This window comes from Staurois parvus, unplaced genomic scaffold (genome assembly GCF_062004578.1).
Source record: "Staurois parvus isolate SC_StPar_1 unplaced genomic scaffold, SC_StPar_1.0 ptg000557l, whole genome shotgun sequence".
NCBI lineage: Eukaryota > Metazoa > Chordata > Amphibia > Anura > Ranidae > Staurois > Staurois parvus.
In genome coordinates this window covers 6,938-30,338 of record NW_028318353.1, presented here as the reverse complement: position 1 = coordinate 30,338, position 23,401 = coordinate 6,938, and the positions used below count along the sequence as shown (strand labels likewise).

The following is a 23,401-nucleotide window of genomic DNA, read 5'->3' as shown; positions in this document are numbered from 1 at the left end:
ACATTTCGGAAACTCTTAATTCATGCATAGATATGAGGATTTGATCTATAGGCTAAAACATTGAGGTTCGTTGTATACAACCAGGTTGGGATTATTTGAATCTCCCAAGTGAGACTATAACAGACAACACTGTGAAGGTTAGTGGTTTGGTTAGACCAGCCTTTCTCAACCTTATTTGACCCAGAGGAACCCCTAAAATAATTTTCAGGTTTCAGGGAACCCTTACTAAATCCAATTCATCAGGGGGCAAATGGAAATGTCCTGCTTACATTGGTGGTCAGGGGGAAGAGTGCACCCCTTACAGTGGTGGTCATAATACACCTGTAAAAACAGCTAGAAAGATCACTGATGTCATGCTGCTGGCTCTGTCTAGTGGAACTGGTCCTGGAACTATGAAGGCACCATCATATAGGACTTGGGTAAGGAAGGATCCGCATGACCATAGATGCTCTTTAAATACTTGCATTTATTAGAAGACCACAGTATAAAAACTGCAAATTCAAAAAGTTAACTTTTTGTATCTGCAATTTTTGTACTGTGGTCTTTTAATAAATGCAAGAATTTGAAGAGCATCTACAGTCGTGCGGATCCTTCCTTACCCAAGTCCTATATGATGGTGCCTATATAGTTCCAGGACCAATTCCACTAGACAGAGCCAGCAGCATGACCAAGTATATAGTCGAGCAACTGTGGATCGGGCACCCGTAGTTCTTCTCAATTCGAGACATATTGGTAGTAGCACTTTTACTGTGTTTGCACCATGATATAGGGTGTCAATCAGCTACAGCTCAAGGAACCCCTATCAAACCTCTGGAGGAACCTTAAGGTTCCACAGAAGCCTGGTTGAGAATGGCTGGACTTTAGAAAGTCTATAGATGAATTGGCTTGCATTGAACACCAAGTCCTATATTTCATAACACCAGCAGAAAATAAGACACTGTTGAGGAGGTTGTGCAGTTCTGGAGTCTTGAAGGAGTAGATAAGTAGCCATGGAACCTTTGGATTATCCCAATGATGTTTCTATACAATAGTGTAGCGGTGTTTGGATGGAGTTTCTGGATTTTTGGCTGGCAACTTATACACACACCAAAGGATCCCCACAGTTTTCTTGGTTTGTGGTGCCACTAAATGGATCTGAGATTGAATCACCACACAGCATGAGTTAATAGTTCAGAAATACATTTATTCCAATGCAAGATGGAGCAGGGGACCATACAAAAAAGTCAACACGTTTCAGGGGCCAAAACTCGCCTCCGTAATCAGAGCTAGAGATAGGAAATACACGTACTGAACTAGATTAAAAAGATACAATGTATGTATTTTAGCCAAATAGTAAGCACAGTATTCCTCAGCAGCATTTTTAAATCCATTTTAGTCCTTAAGCCCTAAAAAAGGGGGACCCGAAAAGTGTTGGCTTTTATATAGTCTTTGCATAGTCTCCTACTTGATCTTGCGATGGAATCACTTTGAAAAAGGGGGACTCGAAAGTGTTGACTTTATATAGTCTTTGCATAGTCTCCTACTTGATCTTGCATTGGAATAATTTTGAAAAAGGGGGACTCGAAAAGTGTTGGCTTTATATAGTCTTTGCATAGTCTTCTACTTGATCTTGCATTGGAATAATTTTGAAAGACGGAGACTCGAAAAGTGCTGGCTTTTATACAGTCTTTGCATAGTCTTCTACTTGATCTTGCATTGGAATAAATTTGTACCTGGACTAAAAACCCATGGTGTGGCACTCCAATCTCATATCCATTTGGATGTAGTTTTGGAAGGTGTTGACCCTTTTTAAGGTTTTAGGAAACTTTAGAAGGGTGATATTTAACCCAACCTCTCAAACCAAGTAAGACCCAACTTCTATATTTTACAGTATCTATAAACAATTAAAATCTCTCTTTCTAGTAACTGTCCTCATCCATAGTCAGGGTTTTTCAGATTCCTTCTGAACCTTTATCTGAATTAGATCCTCTATACCAGGGGTCTCCAAACTTTCTAAACAAAAGGCTAGTTTACTGTCCTTTAGAGTTTAGTAGGACCAGACTGTGGCCAGTGGGAGAAGACCCCACCCATTGTCAGTGGGAGGAATAATGCCCCATCATTGGTTTTAGCAGGAAGAATAGTGCCCCATTGCTGGCATCAGTGGGATGAATAGTGACCCATCGATGGTGTCACTAGTAGGAATGGTACCCCATCCTTGATGTCAGGTGGAGGAATAGTGGCCCAAGGGCTGGATAAAGGTAAGTGAAGAGCCGCTTCCAGCCCCTGGGCCACAGTTTGGTCTATAACAGTGTTTCTCAACTCCAGTCCTCATGGACCCCCAACAGGTCATGTTTTCAGGATTTCCCTCAGATGAAACAGCTGTGGTAATTACTGAGGCAGTGAAACTGATCAAATCACCTGTGCAAAATAATGGAAATCCTGAAAACATGACCTGTTGGCGATCCATGAGGACTGGAGTTGAGAAACACTGGTCTATAAGAAGGGTGAGTTTGAGGTCAAATTCCAAGCAGCCTATTTCATGGCATCCCCAGTGTGTCTTCAGGTTTACTGCACTGGGGATGTACTGCATTTTGCATTTTGGTAGCAAAATTGCAAAGTCGAATGCTGGGGGTTCAGTGTTTCTTATTACAACATAGGCTAATTGTGTGATTTTATTAAATAACCTTTAGTTAGGCAGACCTTCCCACTTAGCACTCCAGTGCTCTGTTCTGGCAGAGCTGAGTGATAGTCACACTCCTCATCACATATAGACTTATATTGTAGAGAAGGGCAAGTGGTGTGTCTGGCCAGGTCTGTTACTGAGTGCTGTTTGCTAAGTGCACTGGATCTCCCACTGGTGTCTATTGGATTGCACAGACATATTTAGACCTGGCACAAATGTTAATGGAGGTAGGACTTTAAAGATGGATAGTTAGTATCAGGGGCGGACTGACCATTTGGAAACTCGGGCACTGCCCAAGGGCCCGAGGTCAGTAGGGGGCTCCATGAGATGCCCCTGGTACCTTTTTTATAGGATTTTTTGAATTTGGGCAAGGACACAGGGGCCCCATGATCCCCTATTGCCTGAGGGCCCCATGAGTTGTCAGTCCGCCCCTGGTTAGTATAATGACTGCCTGCCTGCAATAATTATCTGCACTGGATATAAGTGATCTAGAACAGATATTTTTCCTCCTCAACTACACTGGAGTTTCATTTTAAATATGACCCTTCAAAAATACACTAAAACCTTCATCAATTGAAGACCCAGGAGCAGCATCTACCTATCCTACGTTTCTTCTTCACAGCATGTGTTTGTTACGATAGCAAAAGGCTCATAAAGTGTTAATAAACCCAGGACCCTGCATTCACTATATCTGGTCTCCCACAGAGCCATGACAGAGCATGGCTCACACACCAAACAGAGCATGTGCAGAGTGACTACAAGAGCTCTGTTCTATCAGCAGATGGGTTGGGGGCCGCAGAAGAAGGGGAGGATCAGAGAAGTCAGGATCAAACATCCTTTTCGCACAATTCTGAGGTTCCACAATGAGTATAACAAGCATGCTTTACTGCATATACAGACTGATTGTACTGCTTTGGGTTTAGTAACACTTTAAGCTGAATAGCAATATTCTTGGGAAAAAGGTCATCTGGGCACCAACCTGGACAATTCAAGTAGATCTATGATGAGAAAATATATAATAAGAGTTTACCTTCAATGAAAACCACATCAAAATGATCAGCAGACTCAGTTATGGAGTACTGAGACCTTATAATTTCTGGAAAAGCTTAGCTTGACCTCACTCCCTTTTGCCTCTCAAGCCTCCCTATTGCTTACCCTACTAATGGACAACCTCAGTGACCAATAGGGAGGCTGCTGAGGTAGGATCAAGCTAATTTTTGGCAGAAAAAATGTAAGTAGCTTCAGTTGTCTGTATCTTTGGTGCTGGCGACCCCATCAGTATTTAATATTACAGTGAAGTTCCTTGTGAGTTGTATGGACATCATCTCAACATTTGTGGAGTGTTAGACTATGAATCCAAAAATGGCTTTGCTTTCTCAAGCCCTTCTTTCAGGAATTTCACATAGGTGGAGGTAGATACATCCTCCAAACCGTCAGCAAAACTGAATAAGCTGGTGTCCACGTCCTCTGGCTTCACAGAAGTGATATCTAAGAAGTAGTTGGCGTTAATGTGGTGGACTACGGTTCCATTGGGAAGACAGATCATCATTTCCACTGGGAAATTGTATTTCTCCAAGTGAAGAGAGGCAAATGTTGCATACAGTTTATTTTCCTGGTTATTTTGGAGCTCCTCGAGTTCCTTCACCAGCGACCAACTGCTGACGAAGCTTCCGTTGAGCAAAGTGAGAACGGGCAAACTCTCCAGGACAGTTTCCCGGAGAGTTCGCCCCGAACCTCAGCAGGATTGATCGTCCAAGGCACCCCAAAGTAAGATTGAGTGTACAAGTTTCTTTTCAGCAAAAGCTCTGTCAAAAGCTTCAGTGAAAGGAAGGTAGGGCACCTTCTTAAAGGGGTACATAGTGACCTCAAGCTTTTTGGCAGCTTCCTCCCAACTTATTTCCGACTGCCAAATAATTTCATCAAATACAAACTCTAGAGGTTCACCGTTGGAGCCACGGCTGTCGATGACATCTCCGTTCTCATCATAGATGACTGACGGGATAGAGGGACCCATGGACTCTATTTCCATCTGAGGCAGGTAGCCAATATCCACTTCCATATTACTGCTTTCACTTGCTCCATACAGCCATTCCATATCAACATTCAAAGTCCGGTTATTAGGGACATACATCTTGAAGTATCTCACATGAGAGCCATCTTTGGAGATGACAATATGACCAGTGAATTGACCTGGAGAAAACCAAAACGGATAATTGGGTGGTTCATTAAGCTGGAACTCGGCATGAATCCGGAAAGCAATGTCATAATAGAAGTCACCGATTGCACGGATGCAAGCCACTGAACCTTGAGGAGCAAACCTGGTTTTTATGAATGGACGAGGATGAAACATGGACAACAGTTTATGGATGATAACTTCTTTTCCCTTTGGAGGAGGTGGATAAATTCGGTTATTGGGTAGGTATCCTGTGAAGATATTTAACTCACTTGGGATAATCCACCAAGGATCTCCAAGATCTAATTTGTGCTTTGGTGGGAGAAAGGCTTTAAACTGTTTGGCAAAGAAAATTGTAGTTGGTGCTGCTGGGATAGTCCAGTTTCTCAGTCCAGAAAGGGCGCTGTTGGTGATACCTAAAAAGCCATCCTTGCTCTTAGTCATGGTTTCCATGAGTAGAGGCTGGAAATGGGCAGTCACTGAAAGGGTTTCCCCATTGGGATCCAGGTCCTCCTCTTCTTCATAGTCAGACACTGGGGTAATCCCGGTGAGTTTTTCAGCTATGGGTTTAAACTCCTCAGGACTTATGTACATATCCTTGTTGCTATCCAAGGAAGAGAAAAGGAAAAGGCCTTCGGTGCCAAGCGCCCGGAGAGCTGCTTCCTGCTGCTTTACTAGTTCATTATCACGGTACAGCTTTACCCCAATTAGTAAGGTGATTACTAAGAAAACAATACTTGTTCTTTTAAAGAATTTATACCAAAACAAGGGGTTCTTTTCTTCCTTGCTTTCTTCTTTGTCCACAGTTTCTTGATGCGTGCCATTTTCCGTCTCTTTGTCTTTTTTCCTCTTCCGAAGGTCAGTGGTCATATCTGCAATAAACAAGAAGCCTTAATAACAAACTTGCTGGACAACTCAATGAAAATGACATTTTTATTGATACCCTCTACTATGAAACTATAATGTCTGGATATTAGGCTACAGTATGTACACAGATACAGTATTAATAGATTACGAGAGCTGTGCCCCTAACTCCCTGGGCACAAAAACGGATACTAATAATAAACTAATTTGGGTTATTGTTTTTTACTAAAAAGATAACTGAATAAATTTTGGCCAATATTTCTGAAGAAAGATTATTTATTTGCAAAATTTTATAAGAAAAACACTTTTTTTCAAAATTTTTGTACTTTTTCGTTTATATAGCAAAAAAAAAAAATAAAATCCCAGCGGTGAATAAATACCACCAATATAAAGTTTTATCTGTCTCAAAAAAATGCTACAAAATTCATATGGATGCAGTGTTGCATGACCGCGCAATTGTCATTCAAAGTGTGATAGCACTGAAAGCTGAAAATTGGCCTGGGCAGGAAGTGGGGGAAAGTGTCCGGACTGGAAGGGGGTGAAAGTGTCCGGACTGGAAGGGGGTGAAAGTGTCCGGACTGGAAGGGGGTGAAAGTGTCCGGACTGGAAGGGGGGGAAAGTGTCCGGACTGGAAGGGGGTGAAAGTGTCCGGACTGGAAAGGGGTAAAAGTGTCCGGACTGGAAGGGGGGGAAAGTGTCCGGACTGGAAGTGGGGGAAAGCGTCCGGACTGGAAGGGGGGGAAAGCGTCCGGACTGGAAGGGGGGGAAAGCGTCCGGACTGGAAGGGGGGGAAAGCGTCCGGACTGGAAGGGGGGGAAAGCGTCCGGACAGGAAGGGGGTGAAAGCGTCCGGACTGGAAGAGGGGGAAGTGTCCGGATTGGAAGGGGGGGAAAGCGTCCGGACTGGAAGGGGGGGAAAGCGTCCGGACAGGAAGGGGGTGAAAGCGTCCGGACTGGAAAGGGGGGAAAGCGTCCGGACTGGAAGGGGGTGAAAGCGTCCGGACTGGAAGAGGGAGAAGTGTCTGGACTGGAAGGGGTGAAAGTGTCCGGACTGGAAGGGGGGGAAAGTGTCCGGACTGGAAGGGGGGAAAGTGTCCAGACAGGAAGGGGGGGAAAGTGTCCAGACTGGAAGGGGTGAAAGTGTCCGGACTGGAAGGGGGGAAAGTGTCCAGACAGGACGGGGGGGAAAGTGTCCGGACTGGAATGGGGTGAAAGTGTCCAGACTGGAAGGGGGGGAAAGTGTCCGGACAGGAAGGGGGTGAAAGTGTCCGGACTGGAAGGGGGGGAAAGTGTCCGGACAGGAAGGGGGTGAAAGTGTCCAGACTGGAAGGGGGTGAAAGTGTCCGGACTGGAATGGGGTGAAAGTGTCCAGACTGGAAGGGGGGGAAAGTGTCCGGACAGGAAGGGGGTGAAAGTGTCCGGACTGGAAGGGGGTGAAAGTGTCCGGACTGGAATGGGGTGAAAGTGTCCAGACTGGAAGGGGGTGAAAGTGTCCGGACTGGAAGGGGGGGAAAGTGTCCGGACAGGAAGGGGGTGAAAGTGTCCGGACTGGAAGGGGGGGGAAGTGTCCGGACAGGAAGGGGGTGAAAGTGTCCAGACTGGAAGGGGATGAAAGTGTCTGGACATGAAGTGGTTAAGTACACACGTATCAAAAAGAGAAGTGGAGGTTTCTAGACCTAAAAGGAAGGTTTCAATGAACGCAGGTCCCAGCAGCACAAGGGACACATTGGATTGATAATAAATCACGTCCCTTGTGCTGATTTAAAAAAAAAAAAAACTAAACTAAAGCCAGCCATCAATGGATCGAATCTCGACCGGTTTAGTAGGAAGTGGCCGATATTCAGTCCATCTTTGGGCAGGCTGGTTGTACCCATGTCGATCCATTTTTTACATTCGATTACTGCTGGCAGCTATACTGCTTGCACTAATCATTGTGTTCTGTCAGCCAGGAAGGCTCCCTGCCGACAGAACACAATTCCACTATATTTGTTTTCTTCTAACCATGGTGGAAGGAAAGAAAATCACAGAATCTATAGTCTGCTTTAGGCTTTATTGTGAATTATCACTAATCTAGTGTAGCCAGAATCTATGGGGCACCTCACAGGTTCACTGGGCCCTTACTTCCTGAAGCCTGTGTCTTCCTATAACTTTCTTTTTATATGCTTTTTGCATTGCCAAGCACATTCAGATTTCCAAGGAAGGTTTGAATCTGATTGATAGATGTTTGATTGTCACAGGCAGGGGCGGACTGACATCTCATGGGGCCCCCGGGCAATAGGGGATCATGGGGCCCCTGTGTCCTTGCCCAAACTTAAAAAAGCCTATGAAAAAGGTACCAGGGGCATCTCATGGGGCCCCCTACTGACCTCGGGCCCTCGGGCAGTGCCTGAGTTTCCAAATGGTCAGTCCACCCCTGGTCACAGGACAGACCAAATATTCTACATTATTCACCCGAATGGGAATTGAGGGAATCTACCCAGCGGGGACACTAGCAGCAATAAAAACCTGAGAGAGGTTCTAACCATTTCCCACTCCATCCAAAACTGAAATAAAAGTGTCTGGGTGACTTTACATAGTTACATAGTTAGCCTGGCTGAAAAAAGACTAAAGTTCATCCAGTTCAACCAAAAAAAAAGTTATAATCCCACACCCACAGTTGATCAAAAAAGGCAAAAACCCCATCAAAGCATGATACAATTTGCTCCTGCGGGGAAAAAATTCCTTCCTGATAACCCGAGAGGCAATTTACTTGAATCTTTGTAGGAGGTATGTGCTGCGCCATTCATTAACATGTCAAACTTGTGCTATAAGCACTTAATGGGCCATTGAAGGATGTTCTATGCACCTAGGCTGGACATACACAAGTACCTTTTTCTTAACCGCCCCAATACCGCAATATCGTAAAAAAAAAAAAACAACAGCAAAGAGATTTGGATTCAGTTTTCTAAAGTATCTTTTATAAATGGTGTGACAGAAAACACACAAAGGTGAGCAGGGCTCCCTTCCTTTGCAAGCCTGTTATACAGCTCAGACAGAGCAAAATAAAATACACAGAGAATTTTTAAAGCGTCGCCTATGGATTTTTTAAAGTACCGTAGTTTGTTGCCATTCCACGAGCGTGCGCCATTTTAAAGCGTGACATGTTAGGTATCTATTCACTCACCGTAGCATCATCCTTCATATTTTACAATGAAATTGTGGTATGTATTGTGCTATTTTTTTTATTCCATTAAAGTGTATTTAAAAAAAAATTGCATTTGAAAAACCGCTGCGCAGATAACGTGACATAAAAAAATTGCAATGATCGCTATTTCATTTTCCAGGGTCTTTGTAAAAAAAAATAAAATAAAAAAACAAAACAAAAAAAAATAAAAATAAAAAAACAAAACAAAACAAAACAAAAATATATATATACATATATATATATATATATATATATATATATATATATATACGCAGGTGAAACTCGAAAAATTAGAATATCGTGCAAAAGTTCATTTATTTCAGTGCAGCAACTTAAAAGGTGAAACTAATATATGAGATAGACTCATTACATGCAAAGCAAGATAATTCAAGCCGTGATTTGTCATCACTGTGATGATTATGGCTTACAGCTCATGAAAACCCCAAATCCACAATCTCAGAAAATGAGAATATTGTGAAAAGGTGGAATATTCTCGGCTCAAAGTGTCCCACTCTAATCTGCTCATTCAGCCATAACACCTGCAAAGGGTTCCTGAGCCTTTAAATGGTCTCACAGTCTGTTTCAGTAGGAATCACAGTCATGGTAAAGACTGCTGACCTGACACCATCATTGACACCCTCCATAAGGAGGGAAAGACTCAAAAGGTAATTGCAAAAGAAATTCCCAAAGTGCTGTATCAAAGCACATTAATAGAAAGTTATGTGGAAGGGAAAAGTGTGGAAGAAAAAGTAGCAGGGATGACCGCAGCCTGGAGAGGATTGTCAGGAAAAGGCCATTCAAAAGTGTTGGGGACTTTCACAAGGAATGGACTGCGGCTGGAGTCAGTGCATCAAGAGCCACCACACACAGACGGATCCTGAACATGGGCTTCAAATGTCGTATTCCTCTTGTCAAGCCGCTCCTGAACAACAAACAACGTCAGAAGCGTCTTACCTGGGCTAAAGAAAAACAGACCTGGACCTGTTGCTCAGTGGTCCAAAGTCCTCTTTTCTGATGAGAGCAACTTTTGCATCTCATTTAGAAACAAAGGACCCCAAGTATGGAGGAAGAATGGAGAGGCCCAAGGACCCCGAGTATGGAGGAAGAATGGAGAGGCACAAGGACCCCGAGTAGGGAGGAAGAATAGAGAGGCACAAGGACCCCGAGTATGGAGGAAGAATGGAGAGGCACAAGGACCCCAAGTATGGAGGAAGTATGGAGAGGCCCAAGGACCCCGAGTATGGAGGAAGAATAGAGAGGCACAAGAACCCCGAGTATGGAGGAAGAATGGAGAGGCCCAAGGACCCCGAGTATGGATGAAGAATAGAGAGGCTCAAGGACCCCGAGTATGGAGGAAGAATGGAGAGGCCCAAGGACCCCGAGTATGGAGGAAGAATGGAGAGGCACACACTGCAAGATGCTTGAAGTCCAGTGTGACGTTTCCACAGTCTGTGTTGATTTGGAGAGCCATGTCATCTGCTGGTGTTGGTCCACTGTGCTTCATTAAGTTCAGGGTCAACGCAGCCGTCTACCAGGAGATTTTGGAGCACTTCATGCTTCCTTCCGCAGACGAGCTTTATGGGGATGCTGACTTCATTTTCCAGCAGGACTTGGCACCTGACCACACTGCCAAAAGCACCAAACTCACCGCTCCGCCTCTTCCCCGTTGGCTGGTGATCACCCCTGGGGCATCGGCTTCCATGCATTAGGCTGCAGGAGGAGATGCTCCACCCCTAAACACACTGCGCCCGTAGATATCTGTTCCTTCCCTGTCCCACAGTGAGTACAGAGGTAGGGGGGTTCTGCAGGAGTGGATGGTGCTGTCACTTAGAAGAAGGACTGTCATTTGCAAACACAAAAGCCTCGCTTCTGTGTTTATCAGAGGCAGTAAATATTGGTGTGCACAGGGCCAGTGCCGGAGGTGGCGGAATGGCGTTCTACCACACTCAGGCTGAAAAAAAGCCCTGATCACAACTAGGTCTTATTTTCTGGGTAGGTCTTAAACTTTAGCAATTCCCAAAAATAGTACTAGGTCTTATTTTTGGGGTAGGACTTATTTTCAGGGTAGTTCTTATTTTCAGGGTAGGACTTATTTTCAGGGTAGTTCTTATTTTCAGGGTAGGACTTATTTTCAGGGTAGTTCTTATTTTCGGGGTAGGACTTATTTTTGGGGTAGGTCTTATTTTCAAGGTATGTCTTATTTTCGGGATAGGTCTTATTTTTGGGGTAGGTCTTATTTTCGGGGTAGGTCTTATTTTTTGGGTAGGACTTATTTTCGAGGTACCGTATGTCTTTTTTTTGGGGTAGGTCTTATTTTCAGGGAAACAGGGTAGTATATGGCCAACTTTCCCCTATCCCTCGCTCCAGCACTGTTTTTAGGTCAGATTGTGGGAGCTCCATCAGCATCATCATGCGCAGTGCAGGGCTACTAACCCTACATTGTACGCGGAGGTGAGCATATGACCAGGGCCCAAAGCACCTTAGAGAGCCAGCAGCACTGGACTGGGTGTACAGCTGGATGGACCCTGCTAGAGTCAGGAAGAAGACCAGTACGAGGGCTGCATCCAGAATAATGCAAAAGTGAGGATAACGTTTTTATTAACTTCCATAGGTCTTTCAAATTCACATGTTGGTAGTGTAACTCTTCCTCTATAGTAAATTGTCTTCTTCTTTTTCATTGCAGGTATATAATGGATTCCAAGAAGAAGCAACCTGCTGTCATTGAGTTCTTGATGAAGGAGGGGTGCAGACTATCTGACATCAACAGAAGGCTACAGAATGTTTACAGAGATGACACCATTGAGAAGAGCAATGTCTTGTCAGTGGTGACTCTTGTCAATGGTGTCATCATTCTGTAGCCTTCTGTGGATGTTAGATAGTCTGCACCCCTCCTTCATCAAGAACTCAATGAAGGCACATTGCGTCTGCTTGGAATCCATTATTAACCTGCAATTAAAAAAAAGAAAATTTACTATAGAAGAAGAGTTACTCTACCAGCATGTGCAATTTGAACGACCTACAATGGGTATTGAAAAGAATCACCCCCCTTTAGCCCTGGTTCACACTGATGCAGTGCAGAATTCACACCAGTTTCTGTGCCATTAACAACACCCTGAAATCAGTTTGCAAAATGCAGTGCGATGTGCAGAATCAGATCACATAGGTGCGGACACACAGTGGTGTAGTTTGGTTTTGTGCTGCCCTAGGCAAGATTAAAATCAGGCATCCCCCGCATCTAAATTTGTCCTACCCCTTTCTGTTTAAGATCCACCGAGGGACGGACTGACCATTTGGAAACTCGGGCACTGCCCTAGGGCCCGGGGTCAGTAGGGGGCCTCATTAGATACCCCTGGTACCTTTTTCATAGGCTTTTTTGAGTTTTGCCAAGGACACAGGGGCCCCATGATCCCCTATTGCCCGGGGGCCCCATGAGTTGACAGTCCGCCCCTGGATCCACCTCTTCAGGACAGGACAGGAGCATGATGGAGGGCAGTGTGAAATGGGAACCTTTACAATCACTTTAATATACACTGCATTCATTTGTATCTTAAAAGGATAATTTCACCTTTAAAAAAATAATAAATGCACATACTTCTGCAGCTAAAAAAAAAATCATTTTTTTCTGCAGCCTGCAGAGCATTGCAATCAGCAGATGACAGGTGCAATGTTAGGCTCCTGCAGAATCTCAGTATAGCTGTCAGCTTATACTGGCTGACAGTTACTGGAAAGCAGGAAGATCGATGACCTACAAGAGCGCTCACCAGCGCCCTCATAGTTCATTGAGAACTACAAGCCGCGGTGGCAGATGGTAGTTGTAGTTCATTCATTGGCAGATCGCTGTGAATGAATGATGTAACTGTGTGGTCAGGTGCGGGGAGAGGATCCCCCGCCTGCTGTCACAGGGGAGATCGAATGGGCACTTTTCGATAGTATTTTACATGTTACACTCTAAATACGGGTGTAACATGTCACATGTTACCAATGGTGAATTTATCCTTTAAAGCAGTAGTAAAAAAGGAACTCCTTCAGGCTAATGTCCTCACATAGTAGCATATTATAACTGGTGTGTCCGAAAACTAAGATGTTCAGTGGTGGTTTTGTCCACAAAAAACATACTCACCCACCCAGTAAACCAGTATGGTCTGCTGTAAGCTGCCGCTTCATCTCAGCACTCCAGGTGCTGCATCATCAGAAGGCCAACTTCTACCTCTTGGACCCCCTGATGACATGCAGCAGCGCATGCACAGTGCAGTAAGGCGTTCCCAGCGCATGCACAGTGCAGTAAGGCGTTCCCAGCGCATGCACAGTGCAGTAAGGCGTTCCTAGCGCATGCACAGTGAAGTAAGGCGTTCCCAGCGCATGCACAGTGCAGTAAGGCGTTCCTAGCGCATGCACAGTGCAGTAAGGCGTTCCCAGCGCATGCACAGTGCAGTAAGGCGTTCCTAGCGCATGCACAGTGCAGTAAGGAGTTCCCAGTGAATGCACAGTGCAGTAAGGCAATCCCAGCACATGCACATTTCAGTAAGGCGTCCCCTGTGCATGCACAGTGAAGTAAGGCGTTCCCAGCACATGCACAGTGCAGTAAGGCGTTCCCAGTGAATGCACAGTGCAGTAAGGCGTTCCTAGCACATGCACAGTGCAGTAAGGCAATCCCAGCACATGCACATTTCAGTAAGGCGTCCCCTGTGCATGCACAGTGCAGTAAGGCGTCCCCTGTGCATGCACAGTGCAGTAAGGCGTTCCCAGCACATGCACAGTGCAGTAAGGCGTTCCCAGCACATGCACAGTGCAGTAAGGCGTTCCCAGCACATGCACAGTGCAGTAAGGCGTTCCTAGCGCATGCACAGTGCAGTAAGGCGTTCCTAGCACATGCACAGTGCAGTAAGGCGTTCCTAGCACATGCACAGTGCAGTAAGGTGTTCCTAGCACATGCATAGTTCAGTGAGGCGTTCCCTGTGCATGCACAGTGCAGTAAGGCGTTCCCAGCACATGCACAGTGCAGTAAGGCATTCCCAGTGTATGCACAGTGCAGTAAGGCGTTCCCAGCGCATGCACAGTGCAATAAGGCGTTCCTAGTGCATGCACAGTGCAGTAAGGCGTTCCTAGCGCATGCACAGTTCAGTAAGGCGTTCCCAGCGCATGCACAGTGCAGTAAGGCGTTCCCAGCGCATGCACAGTGCAGTAAGGCGTTCCCAGCGCATGCACAGTGCAGTGAGGCGTTCCCAGCGCATGCACAGTGCAGTAAGGCGTTCCCAGCACATGCACAGTGCAGTAAAGCGTTCCCAGCACATACACAGTGCAGTAAAGCGTTCCCAGTGCATGTGCAGTTTGGCGTATATTGCCCTGAAGACTTGTTGGGGAACTAGGAAGTGGGTGGACCAGAACCAGCAAATAAAAAAATAAAATAACTCCCCTGTCCAAAAAAAAAGAAAATAATACAGTGTCCAGTTTTGTAACAGGCAAGATGTAGAGGGTGAAGGTCAGCTTTAAGATGGCCATATGAATAGTTACTCTTGGCTGGCGGCAAATGAATGGACTGGGCACTGGACCATTCACAGAGCTCATGAATATCGAATTGAACACAATATTAGCCTGCAGGCTTTAACCTCAGTCACTGACCTTCACATGTTCCAGAGCAGAAAGGAAGGGGATGGCGGGGGAAGAGGTATCAATCTTGCAGCACGGCGGGGGACTGCAGAACCAGAGGGACAGACCAGAAGATTACAGCTCCATTCATAGATCTGTCCCTATGCTGCTCTATACAAGCACTGCGTCACTATCAGAATACATACTGACAGATATTAAAGGGAAAGTCTCATGGCTTCTGCTCAATATTAATTAAGTTATAGATTTTTTGGGCAGCACAGTGGATAAATGGTTAGCACTTCCACCTGGCAGCACTAGAGTTGTTGGTTCAAATCCCAACCATGACACCACCTGCCTGGAGTTTGTATGTTCTCCCTGTGTGGGTTTCCTCCGGGTACTCCGGTTTCCTCCCACACTCCAAAGACATGCTGGTAGGTGAATTGGCTCCTGTCTAAATTGTCCCTAGTATGTGTCTGTATGAATGTGAGTTAGGGACCTTAGATTGTACGCCCCTTGAGGGTTAGGGACTGATGTGAATGTACAATATTAATGGTGCTATATAAGTACCTGTAATAAATACATTTTTAAAGCCCAATTCAGGGGCGGACTGACAACTCATGGGGCCCCCGGGCAATAGGGGATCATGGGGCCCGTGTTCAAAAAAGCTCAAAAAAGCCTATGAAAAGGTTACCAGGGGCATCTCATGGGGCCCCCTACTGACCCCGGACCCTCGGGCAGTCCCCGAGTTTCCAAATGGCCCAATTCCACTTAAGTGCCCCCCTTCCCCACATTTATTATTTTGTTACAACTCAGTGCTGCTGATCTCCTACAGCCTCTTTCTGCCTACATACACTCCAGTGATGGCTGCATGACATTTCTCAGGATGGCCACTTGTAGTCCCCATTGAAAGTTGAGTTGAGAGGGTGGCAACACAGGAGCACAGTTGGTAGACCAAGACAGAGCGTTGTCATCTCACGACAGGAAGTGCCTGAACAAGGACCTTCATGGCAGGAACCCCAAGGGATTATTTTAAAGAAAGCTGAAGATTTAGAAATACCAAAAATGGCTCTTGGAATTATTTATTTATTACTGGTACTTATATAGCACCGTCCATTTACGCAGCGCTTTACATACACAGTATCTCCCAGAAGTGAGTCCACCCCTCCCCCGGACTGTATACAATGTGTATATATATATATATATACAGTATCTCCCAGAAGTGAGTCCACCCCTCCCCCAGACTGTATACAATGTGTATATATATATATATATATATATATACAGTATCTCCCAGAAGTGAGTCCACCCCTCCCCCAGACTGTATACAATGTGTATATATATACAGTATCTCCCAGAAGTGAGTCCACCCCTCCCCCAGACTGTATACAATGTGTATATATATATATATATATATATATATATACACAGTATCTCCCAGAAGTGGGTCCACCCCTCACATGTTTGTAAATATTTGATTCTACCTTTTCATGTGACAACACTGAAGAAATGACACTTTGCTACAATGTGACGTAGTCAGTGTACAGCTTGTATAACATGTAAATTTGCTGTCCCCTCAAAATCACTCAACACACCGCCATTAATGTCTAAACCGCTGGCAACAAAAGTGAGTCCACCCCTAAGTGACAAGGTCCAAATTGGGCCCAAAGTTTCAATATTTTGTGTGGCCGCCATTATTTTCCAGCACTGCCTTCATCCTCTTGGGCATGGAGGTCACCAGAGCTTCACAGGTTGCCTGTGGAGTCCTCTTCCACTCCTCCATGACGTCATCATGGAGCTGGTGGATGTTGGAGACCTTGTGTTCCTCCACCTTCCGTTTGAGGATGCCCCACAGATGCTCAATAGGGTTTAGGTCTGGAGACACGCTTGGCCAGTCCATCACCTTTACCCTCAGCTTCTTTAGCAAGGCAGTGGTGCTCTTGGAGGTAGCAAAGTGTCATTTCTTCAGTGTTGTCACATGGAAAGATAGAATAAAATATTTACAAAAATGTGAGGGGTGGACTCACTTCTGGGAGATTCTGTACATTCATATCAGTCCCTAAGTCCTCATGCACACGGGACATTTTTACAGCGGCTGTTTTTGGCTTTTGACATTGCTTTCTACAGCCAGTAAACCCCCCAGCATGTTATCCTATGTGTCCATACCAGGGGCGGACTGACAACTCATGGGGCCCCCGGGCAATAGAGGATCATGGGGCCCCTGTGTCCTTGCCCAAACTCAAAAAAGCCTATGAAAACGGTACTAGGGGCATCTCATGGGGCCCCCTACTGACCCCGGGCCCTCGGGCAGTGCCCGAATTTCCAAATGGTCAGTCTGCCCCTGCATACTAGGGACAATTTAGACAGGAGCCAATTAACCTACCAGCATGTCTTTGGAGTGTGGGAGGAAACCCACGCAGGCACAGGGAGAACATGCAAACTCCAGGCAGGTGGTGCTGTGGTTGGGATTTAAACCAACGACCCAACTGCTGCCAGGTGGAAGTGCTAACCACTTAGCCAGTGTGCTGCCTGTAATAATTTGGCAAACCTTATATGAGATTGTAGTGAATGAGTGTACATCTACTTGTATGTACTGAAGCAGGGGCGGACTGACCATTTGGAAACTGCCTGAGGGCCCGGGGTCAGTAGGGGGCCCCATGACATGCCCCTGGTACCTTTTTCTTAGGCTTTTTTGAGTTTGGGCAAGGACACAGGGGCCCCATGATCCCCTATTGCCCGGGGGCCCCATGAGTTGTCAGTCCGCCCCTGTACTGAAGCCATGTGATCTAAATTCCAACCAGATAACTACTATTATATGCAATGGACAGTCAGGCTATGTTCACACATCAGTGTCAGGGGCATATTTACCGCAGGCAGATATTTCAGATAGATGACTCTTAATATCCCATAAAACTGCACAAGGTGCTCAGATATTAAAATATGACATTAAATGGAATAATGATATAATTTTATTATTCAATTTAATGTCATATTTTAATATATGAGCACCTTGTGCAGTTTTATGGGATATTAAGAGTCATCTATCTGAAATATCTATCCGCATTCATATTGGACATTATTTCAGTATCCTAGTTATTAGTACTTTTGTGCAGTTTTATGTGTCTATACCGGTGGTTTTATTGTGACATTTAATTATATGCGTTTTTGGCATTTATATTGTTTCTAGTATATATACTTTTATATATATTTTTTTATTTTAGAAGGTTTATGGTTTCCTTTTTAGTGTATCAGCTGCTTTATATATAAGCGCTCGCTGAGTCCCATTTTTTACTATATTTACCGCAGGCGTTTGCATAGGGCAGCATTCTTAAGGGGGGCGGCACCACCCTCCCACAGAAGTGACACATGTGGCAGCCGGTGACTGAGGAGGGGGAGCAGGTGTGGCACAGCAGTGCGGTCCAGAGGCGGACTGACCATTCGAGCACTCGGGCACTGCCCGAGGGCCCGGGGTCAGTAGGGGGCCCCATGAAATGCCCCTGGTACCTTTTGTATAGACTTTTTTGAGTGTGGGCAAGGACACAGGGGCCCCATGATCCCCTATTGCCCGGGGGCCCCATGAGTTGTCAGTCCGCCCCTGGTGCGGTCTGCTGAAGGGTGTCCGACTCTCGTTCCCGGATCATTGTCAGAGATCTGCGCAGAAGGAAGACGTTGGGCTTTCCTCATCATGGATTCCGGGGTGGCTGGCGGGTGAGTGCTGGAATCTCTCTCTCTCTCTCCCCCACCCTACCCCACATGGGGTGGGGGGGGTCCCCAATTTTTTATTTTTTTTTTTATCAAAAAGACAGAATCTTTATTGAATAACAAAATAAAACAAAATGTAACAATACAAATAATTGTGTGCCATAAAGAGTATACAGGAACGGTAGACCACCATTAAAGGGGGGTCGCCTATTTATTCTTGCCTAGGGCAGACAACCAAAATACAGCACTGGCGTGTGTCGGGAATGCACGCCGAATGGCACACGCTAATAACACGCACTGAAACGCGTGTCACAGTGCCATTGTTACTAGCACCCCCATGCATCAGTGCCGTTGTTAATAGCACCCCCATGCATCTGCTAATGCGTTTTGGTGCAGCAGGATTTTGCAAAAGAGTCAAGGACTTTTTTGGTGCATTTCTCATGCGTAGGGCAGCCCAATGAAATGAGTGAACGCCCAGAGCCGTGTGACAACGTACATGCACTCTATCGCACCTGCATAAAGTGAATGGAGCCTAATGGCATGGTTTGATTCAGCACACTGGGACTTGTAGTCTCACCATAGCTGAATTCAGGTTGGTTTTCCTGGCATGGGGTATAGGTGTTGGTAACCCACAGACACAAGACATCAGCCTGAGAAACATTGGGGGTTATTTACTAAAACCGCAGGGTGCAAAATCCGGTGCAGCTCTGCATAGAAACCAATCAGCTTCCAGATTTTATTGTCAAAGCTTAACTGAACAAGCCGAAGTTAGGAGCTGATTGGCCGCCATGCACAGCTGCACCAGGTTTTGAGTGCTCCAGTCTTAGCAAATCTCTCCCATTATGGGTTCTTTCACATGGGGCGGACCCCTGTAGCGGATCCGCTTGCTCAGCGGGGGGATCTCTCCGCTAATCCCCGCTAAGCAAGTGGATGTCAGCTCTGTGTCCCCTCCGCTGCTGCAGAGCAGACACAGAGCAGCTTGCTCTCCTCAGTGGGCAGTTGGATGAAAACAGGCCGCCTGTCCATTTTCATCCAATCCGATGGACGGAAGGGGAATTGGGTCCCTTTTTGGTGGATCAGATGTTTACACCTGCCACTCCATAGAGGAGAATGGAGAAGAATGGAGGTTTACGAGGAGAATGGAGGAGAAGGGAGGTTTACGAGGAGAATGGAGGAGAAGGGAGGTTTACGAGGAGAATGGAGGAGAAGGGAGGTTTACGAGGAGAATGGAGGAGAAGGGAGGTTTACGAGGAGAATGGAGGAGAAGGGAGGTTTACGAGGAGGATGGAGGAGAAAGAAGGTTTACAAGGAGGATGGAGGAGAAGGGAGGATTACAAGGAGGATGAAGGAGAATGGAGGTTTATGAGGAGAATGGAGGTTTACGAGGAGAATGGAGGTTTACGAGGAGAAGGGAGGTTTACGAGGAGAATGGAGGAGAAGGGAGGTTTACGAGGAGAATGGAGGAGAAGGGAGGTTTACAAGGAGGATGGAGGAGAATGGAGGTTTATGAGAAGAAAGGAGAAGAATGGAGGTTTACGAGGAGAATGGAGGTTTATGAGGAGAATGGAGGAGAACAGAGGTTTACGAGCAGAATGGAGGAGAAGGGAGGTTTACGAGGAGAATGGAGGTTTATGAGGAGAAGGGAGGTTTATGAGGAGAATGGAGAAGAATGGAGGTTTACGAGGAGAATGGAGGAGAAGGGAGGTTTACGAGGTGAATGGAGGAGAAGGCAGGTTTACGAGGAGAATGGAGGAGAAGGGAGGTTTACGAGGTGAATGGAGGAGAAGTTAGGTTTACAAGGAGAATGGAGGAGAAGGGAGGTTTACAAGGAGGATGGAGAAGAATGGAGGTTTACGAGGAGAATGGAGGAGAAGGGAGGTTTACGAGGAGAATGGAGGAGAAGTTAGGTTTACGAGGAGAATGGAGGAGAAGGGAGGTTTACAAGGAGGATGGAGGAGAATGGAGGTTTATGAGGAGAATGGAGGAGAACAGAGGTTTACAAGCAGAATGGAGGAGAAGGGAGGTTTACGAGGAGAATGGAGGTTTATGAGGAGAATGGAGGTTTATGAGGAGAATGGAGAAGAATGGAGGTTTACGAGGAGAATGGAGGAGAAGGGAGGTTTACGAGGAGAATGGAGGAGAAGGGAGGTTTACGAGGAGGATGGAGGAGAAAGAAGGTTTACAAGGAGGATGGAGGAGAAGGGAGGATTACAAGGAGGATGGAGGAGAATGGAGGTTTATGAGGAGAATGGAGGTTTACGAGGAGAATGGAGGTTTACGAGGAGAAGGGAGGTTTACGAGGAGAATGGAGGAGAAGGGAGGTTTACGAGGAGAATGGAGGAGAAGGGAGGTTTACAAGGAGGATGGAGGAGAATGGAGGTTTATGAGGAGAATGGAGAAGAATGGAGGTTTACGAGAAGAATGGAGGTTTATGAGGAGAATGGAGGAGAAGGGAGGTTTACGAGGAGAATGGAGGAGAACAGAGGTTTACGAGCAGAATGGAGGAGAAGGGAGGTTTACGAGGAGAATGGAGGTTTATGAGGAGAATGGAGGTTTATGAGGAGAATGGAGAAGAATGGAGGTTTACGAGGAGAATGGAGGAAAAGGGAGGTTTACGAGGAGAATGGAGGAGAAGGGAGGTTTACGAGGAGACTACTTCTTTGGCTACAAATTGATTGGATAGTTTAGGTAGGTCCTCATAATATATAGTTCTGGTATGCCCAAGGGAGATTGTACAAAACTGTATCATGTAAGGGTGGCCATACACACCACAATCTAAACTCATTTAAATGTACCAAAATTATATACTGACACACATATATATATATATTTTTCCTTATTAACCTGTTCACATCACCAGGACACATATATGCGTTGTCTTGGTGGGTGGGCCCTAACGCCGAGAGGCTGCATATATATGCGTACCAGAATGTGCACTCCTGGCACAGTTACCGGCGGCTAACAGAAATCTCCCGATCGTTACTTAGTAAATAGCAGGGGCGGACTGACCATTTGGAAACTCGGGCACTGCCCGAGGGCCCGGGGTCAGTAGGGGGCCCCATGAGATGCCCCTGGTACCTTTTTCATAGGCTTTTTTGAGTTTGGGCAAGGACACAGGGGCCCCATGATCCCCTATTGCCTGGGGGCCCCATGAGTTGTCAGTCCGCCTCTGGTAAATACTTAAGTAGCGATTGGGAGCTTTCCAATCATGTGACCACTGTGGCACCCAATCACGGCGTCACATAAACCCCGTCTCCCTGCATCAGAAACTACTTAAAGGGCCAGAAGACACACGTTAGGGGGTTAATAAATTGTATATATTTAGCAAAAAAAAAATATAAAGACAAACCTGTAAAATCCAACCAATTTCTGTCCTACTGCACAGGCCCACATAGTGCATAGTTGATGGTAGATCTAAAGGAGATTGTGCAATCAAATTGTATAGTGCGTGGCCAGCTTCGAGAAACTGAGTGATACCCACACAACTAACCGCCATCTTCAGAAAAATGGAACTGGAATCTTTGGGCCCCTGCATATGTTACAATCTGATTGCACTTTCTTTGTATAAACAACCCAAGGCGGGTTTTGTATTATAATACTGCCATTCGTTAGGCTCATGGTTGCGGCGCTCCCCCATTGACCTGAAGCCCGGGTTCACATATATGCAGTGCTGTATATCCAGTGGAGTCCCTAGGCAGGTTGCTGGGGGGGGAACCTGGTGACACCTACCGCATGGGGTGACACCGGACCCGCTCCATGAAAAGGTAAGTTGTAAAGCAAGCTGACGATCCCCGCAGGATGGATCGGATCTGCGGATTGGGGAGCATAATGGATCGAAGTCCAATCCATTATGCTCAATCCACAGATCCGATCCATTCTGCGGGGATCGTCGGAGGGGGTGTCGCCAAGTGTTATCGCACCGGGTGACACCAACCCTAGGGATGCCTCTGGGTGTATCGCATGTGATTCGCACAGGAATCGCACCGCAATCCTAGGAGAATCACATGCGATTTGTGTACAGTGCAATCAGAGCCGTACATTTTGTATGGCTCAGATCACACCGCACCTGCACCCGCACCCGCACCAATAACATGCAGGACCCTTTTTTGGGTCCGCACTAGAATCGGATCGCATGGGTATTCACATCTATGCAATCCGATTCTGCACATCGCACTGCTTTTGCGGACCGATTTTGGGGTGTTGTTAACTTAACATACACACCAGCAGCGGTTCGCATAAACGGGGTGCGATTTTGATGCGGTTCGGAATTCGCACAGAAAACGCTGCCAATTCCGCACCGCATCAGTGTGAACCCGGGCTAACAGGCGCATTAGACAGATGTTGCAAGCCGAGGATAAAATTGCAAAGTATTGTGGTGGCAACTTGCGTACAGCCCAGCCCGGCTGCAATTGTCGAATTCTGCTGGATGGTGTGAGGGCAGGTTTAGAATGTACGCATTCCCGTGCGTTTCGGTTTTGACAGCCCGTTCATTTCAATGGGCTGCCAAATGCGCCAGAAACAAGCACTACTTTTTCAGATTGTGCCACACCAGATCAGATGGCACCGCAGTACCGTGTGGTTTGATGGGCGCAAACGGTTTGCGTTTGCGAAATGCATTTGGGGTGCCATTGACAATTAATTGCACCTGCACACATCTTGCAAGGGCAGTGCGTCGATATGCGGTGCAGGAAAAGCTCATGGAACGCACCTTTCCTGCACCGTGCTCTAGTGCGAACTGATCCTGAGCCCGGGTTCACACTGATGCGGTGCGGAATTAGTTTTCTGTGCGAACTCCGCACTGCATCACATTGCACCCCGTTCATGCGAACCGCTGCGGGTGTGTATGTTAAAGCGGTGTTCCGCTCACCCTGTCAAAATGTTAAAGTCACCAGCTACAAAAACTGTAGCTGCTGACTTTTAAAAAACAGCCACTTACCTGTCCCTCGGTCCCGTGGTGTGTCCCCTGCAGCTCATTTCAACAGCCGTCTTGTATTCCAGGCACCGGCATCTTCAGTGTGGGCACCCGGCTGTGACAGCTTGCGGCTTCACAGCTGGGTGCCCACTGCGCATGCGCGAGCAGCGCTGCGCTTCATGAATGGTCCTGTAGTCTTCTGGGACCTGTCACATGTCAGGGAGAGAGGACACCTTCCGCTCTAGGCGACCCGGACCGGAAGTGGGAGCGGGTACCTGTCAAATTCGGGTACCCACTCCCCCCCCTGCCCCCCAAAGGTGCA

At 46.4% G+C, this 23,401-nt stretch overlaps 1 protein-coding gene across 2 annotated transcripts; it reads right to left on the bottom strand.

The window, feature by feature from the left end:
* Positions 1-611: 611 nt before the first annotated feature.
* SELENON (selenoprotein N) lies at positions 612-21,763 on the bottom strand. Of its 2 annotated transcripts, none has more exons than XM_089691239.1 (2): positions 21,517-21,763; positions 612-5,707 (listed from the first exon to the last, which is right to left on the bottom strand). In XM_089691239.1, exon 2 carries the CDS (start codon positions 5,703-5,705, stop codon positions 4,011-4,013), a length of 1,695 nt encoding a protein of 564 aa, XP_089547365.1. In that variant the 5' UTR covers positions 5,706-5,707; positions 21,517-21,763; the 3' UTR covers positions 612-4,010. The 2 variants fall into 2 exon arrangements, with proteins under 2 accessions (XP_089547365.1, XP_089547366.1); XM_089691240.1 differs by lacking the exon at positions 21,517-21,763 and adding an exon at positions 13,003-13,120.
* Positions 21,764-23,401: the final 1,638 nt, after the last annotated feature.